Source organism: Episyrphus balteatus, chromosome 3 (assembly GCF_945859705.1).
Source record: "Episyrphus balteatus chromosome 3, idEpiBalt1.1, whole genome shotgun sequence".
NCBI lineage: Eukaryota > Metazoa > Arthropoda > Insecta > Diptera > Syrphidae > Episyrphus > Episyrphus balteatus.
In genome coordinates, this window is record NC_079136.1 from 15,623,353 (window position 1) to 15,639,946 (window position 16,594).

The following is a 16,594-nucleotide window of genomic DNA, read 5'->3' on the forward strand; positions in this document are numbered from 1 at the left end:
CTTTTAAATCGTCAAATATCTTAAGAAGTTCATTGTTTTCAAATTTAAAAGGTGAATTTTCGAAAAGTGAAAGATCAAATATTGTCTATAAGATAAAATGTCTAGGTGACGGAATAAACCATTGTCCTTCCGTTTATGTAGGAACTTCTATGCAAAAGCTAAAAAATCGTTTAGCTGGTCACAGATCAGACATAAATAGCGGACACTCACAAAAAACAGCATTGGCTTTACATTGTATAGATGAAGGACATAGGCCAGACTTTAACAATGTTGACATTTTACAGACAGAAAAACACTATAGTAAACGTATGTTATTGGAAATGTTGCACATTTTAAATACTAATAATACTGTTAATAGGCGATCAGATTGCGAAGGACTGAGCAATATCTATAGCCAGTTTGTCCATAGAAATATTTTAGGCTAAATTTTATATTTGACCTGATTTCTGAAGATCGTGTTTGATTTTGAAAGTCAAATTTTGATTTTTTTATCAAATGTGAAATTAATGTCGTTTTCGATTGGTTTCACCCAAGAATTGACACATTCTAAAATCGAATGGAACAGGTCAAATCGCTTCCACTCAATTCTATTTTTATTTTATTTCTGTTAAATTTCAAATGTCAAATATTTTTAATTTTATTATTTTTTTTTCTTGCAAATGAAAATCATGGCGTTAGAGTTGGAAAATTATAAACTAATGTTCGAAGAAAGTGGTAATTTATCCATTATCGTATCAATTTTTGATTTGTAATTATAGGTCGTTTCAAATCAAAAGTCCTGACTCAGAGTTTATTTTCTAACTTCCAATAAAATTGACAACAAAAAAACAAAAAACTCAATTTTATTGGCTCATTGCGACAAATCAACTCAAAAATAACAACAAATCATGCTTGTTTGAATGAAAGAAATGCTAGAGAAAAAAATAAGCAAATGAAAAATCTGAATTTGTTTATTTATGATTTCTATGGTGACGACTCCAAAATAATTGAAAAATAAAAATAAGATATTTAAGGCTTGGCCACACCGGAGGGTACGCGGTAGAGGTACGGGTAACGGTACGGGTACTTGTATGGAAAAAATTCCAAACTGACACATCAACGTTCGGGTGTGGAATTTTTTTAATACAAATATCGTTGCCGCTACCCGTACCGCTACCGCGTACCCTTCGGTGTGGCCAAGCCTTTACTGCGCAATTATACAAATGAAAAGATGTGAATAGAATTTTAAGTTATGAATTGCTATCATATAAACTGGACATTTCTGGTCCATATTCACCTAGTCCTATAATAATATCTTCGGCAAAGTCATCCCAACTGCCTTCAAATAATAAATAATTAAATAATTATATGTTTTTTTGTATTGTCCGCGGATATGGAGTCATGCAAGCCCGGGAGACTTGCCTCTGCTTTCTGGAGCTAATCCAGTGAACCTCACAGACGGATAAATTAATTAAAATAGGGATATCAAGAAATTTTCTTCATTATTTTATCGTAATTTAAGAAAAAGTTCAGCTGCCTCATAAATGCTTCCTTCCAGTAAGCGAATAAGTTTTTTTTATTTTTGCTCAATTTTCCATGGGACTTTTGATTTGAAACGACCCATAATTTAAATTTCAGAAAACAATAAATTGTTGAATCAAAAACAAAAAACATTGATTGAGTGTTTTTTTTTTTGACATGTGAGTGAATTCCGATTTGAATTCTGATTTGAAATCGAGAAGAGAATTTTTCTTCTCTGTCAAATTCGTGCGAATAAAACACTATCAGAAGGCTTCTGAATGATTCCGGACCATTCCGGAGAGCCAATCGAAAACGACATAAGATTTCATTATTTTGAAATTCGATTGATTGAAACGTCTTTTTCAAGGCTTCAATTTTTGAATTTTGAAATATTGCAAAAATATAAGAAATAAAAAAGAGATAGCAAAAAATTAACCAAAACAAATTTTAAGAAATATCTTAAAATTTATTATTTTATAATATTACCTGCGTTCCTTTGGAAATATTTATCTACTTTTTAGTACTTAAAGCTGCTTTGAACTACTTTTTCAGTATAGCAAAGTAGTTCAAAGTAAATTTAAGTACTAAAAAGTAGATAAATATTTCCAAAGGAGCGCAGCTATTGTAAGTATAGATTTTAATGTAGATTTTTTTAGTATTTTTAGAATAAAATTTTTTACTTTAGAGTTCTGAAGAAGGGTGTAATCACGCCCGAAACGTCGACAAAATATTAAAATACCAAGACAGACCTACAGCCCACTTAGGATCATAATTTTTTTTTTTTTTTTGTCTTGTTTGATACTTTTTAAGGATGTTTTTTTCGATATAATTAATCTTTTTAATAATTAATATAAATAAATAATTTTGTAGCTAATATTGTATTTCATTTTGTTTATCCATACAAGTGACTTAAATAAGCGGAGTTTGCTGTTGCAATGTCTAATATAAAAAAAAAAAACAATATAAGAAAAAAATAATTTATTTGCTATAAGAATTACCTTGTATCTAATATTTTTATCTCTAAACTTAAATTTATATTTATTCTTCAAAAGCAATCATTTAAAATGATTCACTTAAAATTTCTTACTAAGTAATTTCAATTGTTTACCAGTTACCATATACTCACTGAACTTACTCATTCCTTTCACTTTTTTAATTCAACTAAATGTACATACAAATTATACTAACCAAACAAACATTAAGATGAACATACTCGTACATAGGTACAGTATTTTTTTTTTATTTTTTGATCTTTTGCACTATTAAATTTAACATACCTACGTAATTTAATTTGTTTCGTTAAAATAAATTTTGCGGGTAAATTTGTTATGGCCTCATTTTGTATGTTAAAAATGAAATCATTTGTCTTCTTGTTGAATTTTATTAAAAGCGTCTGAAAAATATACCAAAAGCCTACCATACTTTAAGTATCTTATCTTTTCTTTTATTTTATTATATTTTATGATTAAATTTACTTGATTGAAGGAGGGAGAAAAAAAAAGACTTAAGACTATTGCAAACATTTGCACTAGATAGAGGTAATCATAAGAAAATAATAACAAAAAAACAACATTCTTTTTGTGTCATTTTGTTCGCACAGTCCATGTGGAAATTTACATAAAAACTGACAAATTCCGATATAATTCATTCATTTAATAATCATTTTTTTAATGTGGGAATGTAATGCAAATGTTGAAGTATGAAGAAGGAGGGACATTCACAATAGATGAAGAGCGTTAAGCTCCAAAACCGTGTCTGGATACTGAACATTGACAAGACTCCAAAATGAAGTTCCAGTTCAGCCATTTTAAGACCTCTTTAAAATGATATCAGTTTAGTTTAAACTTTAAAGCATAATAGTTTTAAATCGATTGCAAATACATACGTTTTTAAATGGTTTCGTTTTAGTTTTGAAATAAGTTATCAAACAATTTTTATATAAGAATTTTTTATTTTAGGGATTTCTATTTATATATCAATTTAAGTGCTTTTATTACTCTCTGCACCTGTTATTCAAAAAATTGGTTACAAAATCAGTCTCATATCAATCAGTACATCAATATTTTTGTACTTCACCGAATTGCAACTGTTTTGTATGCAAAAGGGTATTTTTTCTTTCTATTTTAATTTTTTGCTATGATGGCAACGACCAAGATATAAATTGAATAAAATCAGTCTTAATGGGATTTAAACATAAAAACAGAAAATAAACAAAAAAAAAATAAGATGACAAAAAAAAGTTGGCAATTTCCATGCGAAACTTATAAGACGTGACCTACCTACGATTTAAAAATAAGTACAATTGGAATTCTTTACTTTTTTACTTCTTTTTTTTTCTTAAAAAAAAGCGAATTGTAAACTTGGCCAAGTACCTGATGGAATTCTATTTATTTTTCCCTTAAACCATACAAAATTTATTACTGATTTGTATTTTTACTTATCGATGTCAATAGGTTTTATGACTCGAGAATTTGTAAGTAAATTTAACTGGCAATGAAACAATTAATTCAATGAACGCAATGCAATGGGGATCGGTTAACATTGACACCGTTGTATTGATCTTGCTCTGGATTTTAGTTTTTATATTTGTAAAAAAAAAGATCCTTAAGACTTTGTTGTTTTTAAAAATGACCAGAATTCGTTGCTCAAGTCGATATTTTTTCTCAAACAAACGTTTGGGCATACTTGCGTTTGACAACTTGAGTTACTATAAATTTTTTTAAGTGTTTTAAACTCCTTGTAAAGGAGAATGGGCATTTTGAACGTTGAGCCAAATGAAATTGGTATCAAATTTGGTAAAAAATAATAATTTACCAAATAGTCTAAACCATTAAAAAAATTCGTAAAAATAGGAATTTTGCCATATTTCGACAAATTTCAAAACGCATGTGCGACCGGAAGACCTTACCCAATTTGAATAATTTTTTTTTTTTACTTACTATTTAGCTAATATAAAGGTTGTCCAAATCTATTTTATTAAAAAAAAAGATGTTAGGGTGCTTAAATTATTTTTGTAAAAATACCATTTTTTTAATATTTTTTCAAGCTTTAGAGCCGATGCGCGGATTGAAGATATTAACCGATTTTGATTATTTTTTAACCCCTTCTTAGTCTTCACCATTCACAATTTTTCCGCGCTATTACGATTTGAAATTCGAAAAAAAAAACCCAAAAACGACCCACCTTATTGCATATAAACGTTTTCACAAAATTTGCACAAAATTTGCTGAGCGGTTTTTGAGAAATCTAGAAAAAAATATAATAATACGTAGATAATAGGTACTAAAGAAATAGATTTCCATTTTGATTTTTTTGTTATTCAAGAATATATTTTTAATAATATCTTGGAATGTTATATTACCTACTAAAGATAATTTTTAGTATAATTATTTAAAATTAGAAAAAAATTGATCAAGCCGTAAAGGAGATATATATGGGAATAATACAAAATTCAGAAGCAATTCCAAGGACAAGAATTTCATTTTCCTACAAAGCGATTAAGGAGTATAGATAAAAATCTCAAAAAAATTAGAGGATTTTTTTTTTTATTTATTGAGAGGCGATTGAGCGTCTTCATTAATTTTGTGTTAAGGTCCACCCAAAAGCACATTAGAGTGTCCCGTCAATTTTTTTTTTTTGCGGTGGATCGTCACTTAAGACCCCTCAAAAGTTGCGTATTTAATATCACATTACGGGAAAAATACTAAAAAAAAATATTCAAGGGTACTTTTGGGATTTCAAATCCAAGTATTTAAGAGTTCAAAGTTTATTTTTGCATGGCTAAGTACAGGCTTGATAAAAAAAAATAACAAATTTATTACTTAATAGTATTTACCTCATAATTAATGCTGTCTCTCTTAAGTAATAATTTATTTCACGATTATCGTCAAGAAAAGCTTGTTTGCCAATACATTATGTAAATACCACCCAGATAAATATAACCCAAAAAAACTCGTTTTTCCTTTAATGTTAAAGGAAAAAGACCATAAGCCATTAAAACTGAAAATGAATCTGCAACTTTAAAAAAAAAGATACCTACAAAGAAAAAATATGCAGACAAAGAAGACCCCAAAGACTTCTTACTTAATTTATGCATCTTAAAGAAATCTTAAAACAGCATCTTTGATGCTCTGTTTTTATATCCACAAAAGCACAAAGGGTATAGATGGAGAGAGGTGAATAAAAAGAACGACAAAAAGTTAATACAAAAAAAAGAAGTCAGGCAACTCAAGTTGGCAAATAAAATTAAAAGTATATTTTATAAGTTTCAATACTTTCATTTCTATTAGCATTGCTAAAACATCCAGAATATTAACAAACTGCTTGAATACCTTAATAAATTAACAAGTGGTTAATTGAAGAAGAAGAAAAAATTAAAAAAAAAAAAAAAATAACAATAGTAACAACAATAACAATAATTGAAAATTTTAATGAGAAGCTTGAATCCAGTTTTTGATGGAATTTATTTATCTTATCAAACTATGTGCATTTACGGTGTGCATACGTCAACAACAATGGGGGATTCACTTTAAATTAAATAAAATTTATTTTAGGCCAACAAAATTTCAGGGCGCCAAAAGAGGAAACATACTAACTAATTAAAGACAGTTTATTACCACACTATGCAATTTTGGTCGGATCTTTTATTTCACAAGTCTGTTTTTAGTATTCAAAGAAAGATACAGTTTGTAAGGTTGTCGAAAACAAACTTTAAATACATAGGACTTCTCAGATTTTCGCCCTTATTCTCACATGGCAATAAACATAATTTGTTCACAATTTTTAACAAATTGTTTGGAATCCGTAAGCACCATTGCCTTTAAATATTAAAATAAAAAAAAAATGTTCACCAATTGAATGGGATGCATGTTGAAGACATTTGGTCTACAATAAAACATGTCAAAAAAGTTAATAATTTTCTTACATTCTTCAAATCTAGCCATGGTAATGGTAGACTGTAGACATGTTTAAGATTTTGTTCAAAAACTATTTGTTGAACGGATTTATTTCTGCAATTAAATACAAGTTAATAGCTGTTCAGTGACATTTCATGTGTTTTGTTCAATATTATTTTTACAATTTTTTTAATAATCAATCATACATACATCATCAACAGTAGGTATAGAAGACTATTTTCTTAACTATTTTCTATTTGATAAAAACATACAAGTGACATTATTTTTTGTAAATTTCGTAGCAATTTTCTGGCAAAGTCATGAGAATATTATCATTTTGATATTTATTTAGATTTTGTCACTGTCAGATCTTGTCATCATCTCATTATTAGATATTTATACTGAGTCCCAATTTCAAGCAAGTGAAACACATTCGTTTTTGTGGAATTTTTGACGGAATACTTAGTCTTCATTCAAATCATAACTGAAACATAACTAAACAAATAACGTAAGTGAATTAACCAAAATGTTTTAGTAACAAATGTCAAAATTAAGAAAAAAATTTTAAAAAAAAGTTATTAAAAATGTTTGTTAGGAAAATATTTTTTTTTTTAAACTAACCAATGATTTTTTTTGAAACTTTGTTTTTATATTTATGTCGATTGATATTTCCTTTTTATAAGCATACCAATATTTTTTAATTTTAAACTATTTAAAAAAAGAACGGTCAAAACCACTTAGAGAGATGGTTTTGTAATTAAAATTTAAAATTTAAAATTATTTTTTTTTTTAAATTATAGCATACTAAAAACTTTTAACATTCTGATAGCTTTAATCACAAAAGTAAAATAAGTGGATTTTAGGAGACTTTGGACCTGCTAGAGTGTGTTCATACCAATTTAAAAAGTTCATTAATTAATTTTTCTGACCCTAACTCATTGGCCAAGTTATAAAAAGTAACTGATTTATATCATGTTATCTACTTTCCTGAAAAATTAAATTAGCAGCTTTAAGTTTATGCCGGTTTTTTAAAGAACCTTGATTTGTTAATAAAAATAAGAAACTTTATCGTATTTCAGAAACAATGTTTTGCAAAAGAGCGGGCAGTTAATAAATTATTATAAATGACTAAGTATCCAATTTTAATATGAAAGTTTGGCCCTTCAACTCGAATCTTTAAGAACTTTTAATGACTAAATCCGACCCAGGTTAGTAGGGGAAGGTGGCCTAAAATGGCCCCCCTAAGGAAAATGTCCTATATCTCGAAAAACAGTAGCATTCAAACTTAAATGCTATATACTTTTCAAAGTTTAATATATTACTCTCACATTTTTTTCATTTGCGAGTTGAAGAAGTTCCAAAAAGTATTTAATTTTTTTAATTTTCAAGACGTCTACAAATTTCACTGATCAAATTTACCCGGGTAAAATGGCACACTGTCCAAACATACGTGATTTTAAATGCAAAATTGAATCAAAGGGCTTCTTTTTCATTTTCTTGGAACAAGTGGTGCTTAATCCCCCCAGATCTTTCATCGAGTCATTCAAAACCCAGTTCATGTTGGTTGCTCGTCTCTTTTTTGTAGTTTTTGCAACTTTGAGTGTTTGGAAGCCTTTTTCTGGGTTTTGGACGGAATCAAGGGCTTTCCTCAGTCCAGGACTTCCTCTCTGTACATCGTTCATAAATAGCAACTATTTTTACTTTAAAAAAATGAAAATGTGAACAAAAATGTAAAATGACATGTGAAATAGGTATGCCATTTTACCCGAGCACTAAGTAGGCCATTTTGCCCATTTTGAGTTTTTTCAATTTAATTTTTAAACCAAAAAATTTAAAATCGTTTTAAACCAACTTATTTCAGTTAATTAATAAGAAATACTTCATGCGTACACACATTAACTTCTTTTTCCAAAATACAATGTTTTTTATACTTTTTTTTTTGCAAAAAAAATTTCACAAAATTTTAACGAGTGTACTTTTTGATGTGGATAGAGACAGTTTGACCTGTCAAATTTCAAATAATGGCTCGAAGTTCCTGAAATTTCGTATATGTTGGTTTTGCCAGATAAACTAAAGAGTCGCGTTCATAAAACTTTCTAATTATTTTCGATTCTACGATTTCTAGGAAGGGGGCCATTTTACCTTGGGGTGCCATTTTAGGCCACTTTCCCCTACGTATGTATAAGCTAAAAACTTGTTTGAAAATAAAATTCCAAAAATACTTTTCTCCCGTTATGGTTCAAATCAAAATTAACTTAATCTTAAAAAAGGAAATTAAAAAAAAAAAAAAAACTTACCAATGCCAATGGCCAATGTCAATAGCAAAAATATCCTAAACATATTCCAAATCATTTTTGAATTAAATTCAATTGTTGTTGTTGTTGATAAAAAAAATGTGTTGAATTATGTGCTTTTATCGATTTCACAGTTCTTATCGTGAATCTTATCACTTCTTGTGGAATTAAAAAATTAATTTAGCCGATGACTCAGACGATTTTGCGAATGAAATAACTTAAAAACTTTTTTAATTAAACTTTTATAAAACAGTCACGTTGTGTTTTTTTTTTTGTTGTTTTGTCAAAAACTATCTGTAGAGAATTTTACTACAAGATTCACGCGCCAAGTTGAATGTGATACAACAACAAAATATTGTTTAACGACTCTTTTTCGAATTATCTCACCAGACACGTTTTACCTGTTCGAATAGCACCATCTAACTAAATCATGAAATGATCTTTTGCCCACCTGAAGCCAGTAACTAAGCAAGGCGTAACGTACCTAAGGCCAGGTCTTCCAGCTTTGGTTTTCATTTTTCATAAAATTCTCTGAATTTGAGTAAGAGTAATTTTTTTTGTATCTTTAAGATACTTTATAAGCTTTGGAAAGGGGAAACAATTATTATGAAGCTTTAACAGGGTGGCATTTTTTTCAATTATTATTGGAATAGAGGGAGGTAGTTTCTTTCTCATCATATATTATTAAGTTTATTTTGTCCTATCAAGTAAATATTTTGTAAATGCAAATAGAAACACGGTACAGAGGAAATTCATGTTTAAACTACTGAGGAAGGTCTTGAAACAACAACTTTTTCTATTGAATTTTGTAGTTTAAAGTTAAATTTACTTTCTGTCAGACAGTGCTTCTTCCGTTGGAATTATTTTAATAGAAGACGAATAGTAAACAATTAAACGTGACCTTAATCTTTGAATTTTTGAAATAATTCAATTAAGGTTGCTTACACGTTGACTCTAGATAGTTTTTTTTTTTTTTTAAGTTTAATTTTAACATGTATGTAGGTTTGTGGAGACTGCAAAGACAAACGAAGTAAATTATACGGCATTTCAGATAAAAATTCTCATCTTTGAATTGTACCTCCTGAGAAGGGTTAAACGAAAATTCACATGAACCTTAATGTACCTTATCTAAAGTATTCGAGTTATAGAACTGTTTAAGATTCAATGCTTTTAAAATCTAATTTTCATTTTCGATACTTCATTTTTCCATTATTGCTTATTTTGTTAAACTTTGTTCATTTACCCTAAGTTTTTTATGTTAACAGTTAATTTTCTACAACTTTCTTAAAAGTATGCTCTTTTTGTTTATGTATGTATAAATTCATTAATCCGTTGCATAGAATTTGAGAGAGTTAAAAATACTGGTTTTTGTTTTGTCTAACATAATTATTCATAAAAGCTTTTCTCGTTCACTTGGATTGCAGACACACAGAGGGTAACAACTAATAAAAATAATTGTTCTTAGATAATTCGAAATTTCGTTGCGTTTTCATTTAATGGTGGAACTTTTTAATTTTTGGAACTTTTCATTAGTAAACATTTTTGGTCCAAATTCGAGCCGGATCCATTAATTGTGTTAATTTTTTGTCAAAATTCGTTTGCAAAAAAGAACTTTTGTTAATTCGTGTTAATCAAATTCGTGATTTTCGTGAAAACCTTCGTCTGCCCTGGTGGGTAACTGTACATACCAAGAACATTACAGTCCTAATTAATTTCGTTCATTGTTAAATCGTTTCTGCTTATATTGTTCTTTACTACCTAAATCGTTTATTCTTGTTACTTCGTTACATTAAAAGAACACTTACTCGTATCTTATTAGAAATTTGTTAAAATGGCATCTGATTTGCAGCCAACCACTTTGCCTGTGCTCCGCAGCACACGTGGTCACCTTAAAGGTTCCCTAACGAAGTTAACTACATATATCGAATCCATTACGGATGCAACTTCGTATACCGATCTAAAAATTCGCTACTATAAAGTCGACGATTTATGGAAAGAATTCCTCGTGACACAAAAACAATTATACACGTTTTCCGATAGCGAAAACTATACGGATCCTCTCCCGGAATTCGAGGAATTCGAAGCCAAAGTTTTAATCGTCAAATCGAGTCTCTTAGCGGCAATAACTGAACGCGAAAAAATTGATAAAAAAAATGATGTGGTGTCTCAATTAGCCACACAGCAAAAAGTTTTGATTGACACATTAAGTCAGTCCACTTCTGTTGTAAAACAGGATGATGGCTTTCTTCCATCTGTTCGAATCGAACCATTTTCGGGAAATTATAAAGACTGGCCGTCTTTCAGAGATACTTTCCAAAGCGTGGTGTCAAATAAGCCAAAATTATCACCAATTCGGAAATTTCAGTTTTTAATTTCTTGTCTTCGCGGTGACGCATTAAGTCTCCTTAGTCATCTAAAAGTATGTGACGATACATACGAGGAAGCATGGGAAAAACTCGATAAGCGTTTCAATAGGCCGCGTCACATTGTAAATAATTTTGTGAAAGCATTCATGGATCTACCGTCTGTCCATACTTCGAACGTTAGCGTTTTGCGAAAAATATCAGATGGGGCAGATGAGATAGTTAGGGGTCTTACATCCATTTCTTCACTTACCAGAGATCCATGGCTTATTTATATTCTAATAAATAAGTTGGACTTTGACACTCGTCAGGCGTGGTCTGAGGACTATTATTCGGAGGACTACCCTACTATAAATCAGTTGTTAGATTTTTTGGATCGTCGTTGCGAGGCCTTAGAAAGTTGTAGGACAAGCACTCGTGAATCTAACCCAATAAAAAAGCCGCCAGTGAAAAGCATGCTTGCTTCCATCTCAATAATATGCCAAAAGTGCAACGCGAACCACGGTCTTACGCAGTGCCAAATGTTTCTCGATATGGATGTTCAAGCTCGTCGAGAGTTTGTGAAAACTAATAAACTCTGTTTCAACTGCCTTCGCAGTGGACATCCTTCAGCACGTTGCCAATCCAAATTTCGTTGCAAAGCATGCAATACTCGTCACCATAGTTTGGTCCATGACGACTCCATAAACTCAACCACCATAAATTCCACCACAAAATCATCAGATTCTTCAACAAAAATTAATAATTCGCTCGTTTATGATCCTAACAAGGATTTTGTGCCACAAACAAACAATACTTCGCTTCGTTCATCTCAAACAACAAACTTCGGTTCCGTGAATTCACATAACTCGGTAAACATTCCTTCGTCTTCGCCACAAGCTTTAATTAATAACCATTCTCATATAAATCATTCGATTAAAACACTACTTCCAACCGCGTTAGGGAAAGTTTTAGATGTTAATGGTAAATCCCAGATAGTCAGGATGCTGATTGACACAGGCTCACAGGTATCTTTCGTTACCGAGTCATGCGCTCAAAGACTCGGATTAAAACGCAAAAATGCCCGCATACCAATAAGTGGTATTGGATCTACACAAGCTGGTAGTTCCAGAGGCCTTCTCTCATTGGCAATTACTTCGCGTTGCGATACGTATAGTATTTCTGTTGATACATATATTCTATCGAGCGTTACAACTAACTTGCCAACATCTTCGTTTACCATCGAAGATTGGGATTACTTACATCGACTCGAATTGGCTGACCCGTGGTTTAATCAATCGCGCCCTGTCGATATTTTACTCGGAGTAGATAAAGCTTGGGAAATCTTACAAGGGCAACGCTTCAAAAGTCGGCAAGGGTATCCCATCGCACAACGAACCATATTCGGTTGGGTTCTGGCTGGACCATTACCGCCCAACAAACCCTTCTTTACTTCGCATCATGTTCATATCAATATCGATTCGCTTTTACAATCATTTTGGACTATCGAAGAAGTCAACCCTAAATCAATCGTTTCGAATGAAGATAAACAAATCGAAGAACATTTTGTTAAAACCCATCGTCGCGATTCGTCGGGGAAATACGTCGTCGATTTGCCCTTTAAATCTCCACCTTCCTTTGGCGATACTTTAAACGGGGCTATTACGCGTCTTAAATGGATGGAGAATAAGTTTTCGAAAAACCCAAATCTGTTTGAAAGTTATACACGGTTTCTTGACGAATATTTAAGTCTAGGACATATGTCGCGAGTTCCTCCTGAAGAAATCTCAAAATCAAATGTGTTCTATCTACCCCATCACGCTGTTCTGAAACCGGAAAGCAGTTCAACAAAGCTCCGTGTCGTATTCGACGGGTCGTTTAAAGACAGAAACGGCTATAGCCTTAATGACGCGCTTATGATCGGTCCACCCATCCAGCGCAATCTTTTTTCTGTTTGCCTCAGATTCCGCCGACACAAATTCGTCTTCAGCGCTGACATAATTAAGATGTTTCGCCAAATTATGATTTCCGAACAAGATACAGACTTCCAACGTATCGTATGGCGAAAATCACCCACGGAACCAGTACAACACTTCCGATTACACACGGTTACTTACGGAACTTCTTGCGCTCCGTTTTTGGCTGTTCGGGTTCTAGAACAATTGGCAAGAGACTACCGCGACGAATTTCCAATTGCTTCAGATATCATCTTAAATGACTTTTATGTTGACGATGTCGTGTCGGGTGGTGATACTCTATCTGAAGCAACGTTCAAACGCGATTCGTTAATTAAACTCCTCGAAAAGTGCGGCATGCGTTTAAGCAAATGGCAAAGTAACTGTCCAGAACTTCGCCAAGACTCAGATGGTGATGCAATTCAAAACCATTCGCTCGATGTTGAATCGGATTCGTGGACAAAAGTGCTCGGTTTATTTTGGAACTCAAAAACAGACGTATTTAGTTTTCGTTTAAATTATAACCCTGAAGATACAATTACTAAACGACAGATTTTAAGAGACATAGCTCGCATATTCGATCCCCTCGGTTTTCTCTCTCCCTCGGTAGTGCAACTTAAAATCCTTCTACAAGAATTGTGGCAAAGAAATATCGATTGGGACGATAAGCTTCCGTACCCAATGGCTTGCCGGTGGAAAAAATATCGTGAAGAACTTCCAGCTCTCACAAAAATTGAAGTACCTCGTACAATCGGTCTTGGAAGAATCGCCTTCGAACTACATGCTTTTTCAGACGCATCGGCATCCGCGTATGCTGCCGTGATCTATTCGAGATATCAGTTACCTGACGGAACATATCAAATAAATATTCTCGCTGCCAAAACTCGGGTTTCTCCCTTAAAACAACTGAGCATTCCGCGGTTGGAACTATGTGGTGCTGTCCTCTTAACAAGACTTCTAATTGCAGTTCAAAACTCCCTCGAGGTCACATTTGACAATGTTTTTGCATGGTCAGACTCAAAGGTTGTCTTATCATGGCTATCTTCTCCACCTCGCCGATGGAATGTTTTTGTCGGCAACAGAACTTCGGAAATTCTCGATGCAATCCCACGAAACAGATGGTTTCATGTCCGATCGGACGTTAATCCAGCGGACTGCGCATCGCGTGGAATTTCACCTTCTCAACTGCTAGAACATCCTATATGGTGGACAGGTCCCCAATGGTTGAGAGAGAATAACGATGCTTGGCCAATAGTTCGAGATTTGGAGGATGATCCTCTTTGTAAACAAGAGGAAAAGATAGTTCCACCACAATCTTACGTAACCGTCATTGATGATCACCCAATTGAGGAACTGTCAACTAGAATCTCATCCTGGAACGTACTCATTAGAACTGTAGCGCGCATGCAACGTTTTATTGATAGATGTCGCAAAGAAGACGTTCCTTCTTCACTTCATCTTGAACCGACTGAAATCTTCAATGCTAAAAAGATAATCATAAAATGGCTGCAGAATCGTTACTTTGGAGAGTGTATAAAAGCATTCACCCAACATGGTAATTTCCCTAAAAATTCGAAAATTATTAACCTCTCTCCTTTCTTAGATGATCATGGGATCCTAAGAGTCGGTGGAAGAATTACAGAAGCCAATGTTTCGTTCAACACTAAACACCCAATTATCTTACCTAAAGGAGACATCATAACAAAGCTCATTGCTCTCGATGCCCATAAACGTTTTTGTCATCCCGGAATATCAACCCTTTTCGCTCTTATTCGCCAAGAGTATTGGATCATCGGCTGTCGAAACTTACTTCGAAAGATCACACATGACTGTATCAGTTGTTTTCGACAACGCAAAGCAACAACAAATCAATTGATGGGCAATCTACCTCCCCCACGAATTCAAGTTAGCCGGCCATTCGCGCATTGCGGTTGTGATTATGCCGGTCCAATTAGTTTAAAAGTGAAATCGGGACGGAAATCGCATGTCACTAAAGGATACATCTCGCTATTTGTTTGCCTAGTGACGAAAGCAATCCATTTAGAGCTCGTTAGTGACTTAACAACGGATGCCTTTCTCGCAGCTCTACGGAGGTTTGTCGCGCGTAGAGGAAAACCGTCGCATCTTTATACCGACAACGGCACAAATTTTCGCGGCTCCGCTCGTTCGTTATCCGAGATGCATAAACTGCTCTTATCGCAAACCCATAACTCAATCGTTGCAGATTCTTTGGCTCGTGACGAGATTTCGTGGCATTTTATTCCCCCATCATCCCCACACTTTGGCGGTTTGTGGGAGGCCGGGGTAAAATCCGTCAAACAACATCTTCGGCGCGTCATAAATAACGATGTTTTGACATACGAACAGTTGTATACAATTTTGACTCAAATCGAAGCGATTTAAACTCGCGTCCGTTGTGTCAAATTTCGGACACAGAACTCGACCCACTAACCCCAGCTCATTTCTTTTTAGGTGAGTCCTATGCTGCTGTTCCTGAGCCGATGATAGATATCCCAACTAATCGTTTATCGTGCTGGCAACAACTCCAATCTAAGATCCAAGGTTATTGGAAGCGTTGGCAGATGGAGTATTTGACGTCACTGCAGCAACGTCCCCGATGGCAACAAAGTCAAACCAATATAAAAGTCAATGACCTGGTGGTGATCAAAGAGTCTAATTTACCTCCTGGAAAATGGGCAATGGGACGAGTAATTGATACCCATCCAGGAAAAGATGGTCATGTTCGTGTGGTAACTCTAAGAACGACCAACGGAAACCTAGTCCGCCCAATTCATAAACTGGCTATTCTTCCATGTTCTGAAACTGTTATTCAGGGGCGGGGGAATGTTTAAGATTCAATGCTTTTAAAATCTAATTTTCATTTTCGATACTTCATTTTTCCATTATTGCTTATTTTGTTAAACTTTGTTCATTTACCCTAAGTTTTTTATGTTAACAGTTAATTTTCTACAACTTTCTTAAAAGTATGCTCTTTTTGTTTATGTATGTATAAATTCATTAATCCGTTGCATAGAATTTGAGAGAGTTAAAAATACTGGTTTTTGTTTTGTCTAACATAATTATTCATAAAAGCTTTTCTCGTTCACTTGGATTGCAGACACACAGAGGGTAACAACTAATAAAAATAATTGTTCTTAGATAATTCGAAATTTCGTTGCGTTTTCATTTAATGGTGGAACTTTTTAATTTTTGGAACTTTTCATTAGTAAACAAGAACTTTTATAAATCTCTCAATCAAGTCATAATTATAAATAGTTGGGAAAGATGTCGTCCAACTCTGAATTTCTTCTTGAATTACTCCGATTTCAAAGTTGTTAAGAATAAATTTATTGAGTAGAAAAAATTGTGATGTGAGTCTGGTTTTAAATGATATTTTTGTAAGAATCAGCATATAACGAGCGTTTGGCAAGTTAAAAGAAGTTATAAAATTATGTATTTGCGGATATTCTGATATGCCGAATAATCTAAAGGCATTTGAAAGTTATGTTTTCTGAAAGCTAATATTTTCTAAACGATGGCAGTGGCAGCTATGAAAAAGTACATCTTTTTTATGGAAAAAATCATGGGCTTTAAAATTAATTTAAAAT

General features: G+C 32.7%; 2 protein-coding genes across 2 annotated transcripts in view; one reads left to right on the forward strand and one right to left on the reverse strand.

Annotated features, from left to right (window-relative positions):
• LOC129913551 (uncharacterized) overlaps positions 1-9,137 on the reverse strand; it is a 35,927-nt gene extending 26,790 nt beyond the window's left edge. Inside the window, exon 1 of the mRNA XM_055992286.1 lies at positions 8,693-9,137. Coding sequence (XP_055848261.1) covers positions 8,693-8,747 — 55 coding nt within the window. The 5' untranslated portion in view covers positions 8,748-9,137. The remainder of the gene's footprint in view (positions 1-8,692) is intronic.
• Positions 9,138-10,520: 1,383 nt separating this feature from the next.
• Positions 10,521-15,838, forward strand: LOC129913542 (uncharacterized). The gene is made up of 3 exons (XM_055992275.1): positions 10,521-14,541; positions 14,590-15,273; positions 15,459-15,838. Exons 1-3 carry the CDS (start codon positions 10,521-10,523, stop codon positions 15,836-15,838), a joined length of 5,085 nt encoding a protein of 1,694 aa, XP_055848250.1.
• The last annotated feature ends 756 nt before the right edge of the window (positions 15,839-16,594 follow it).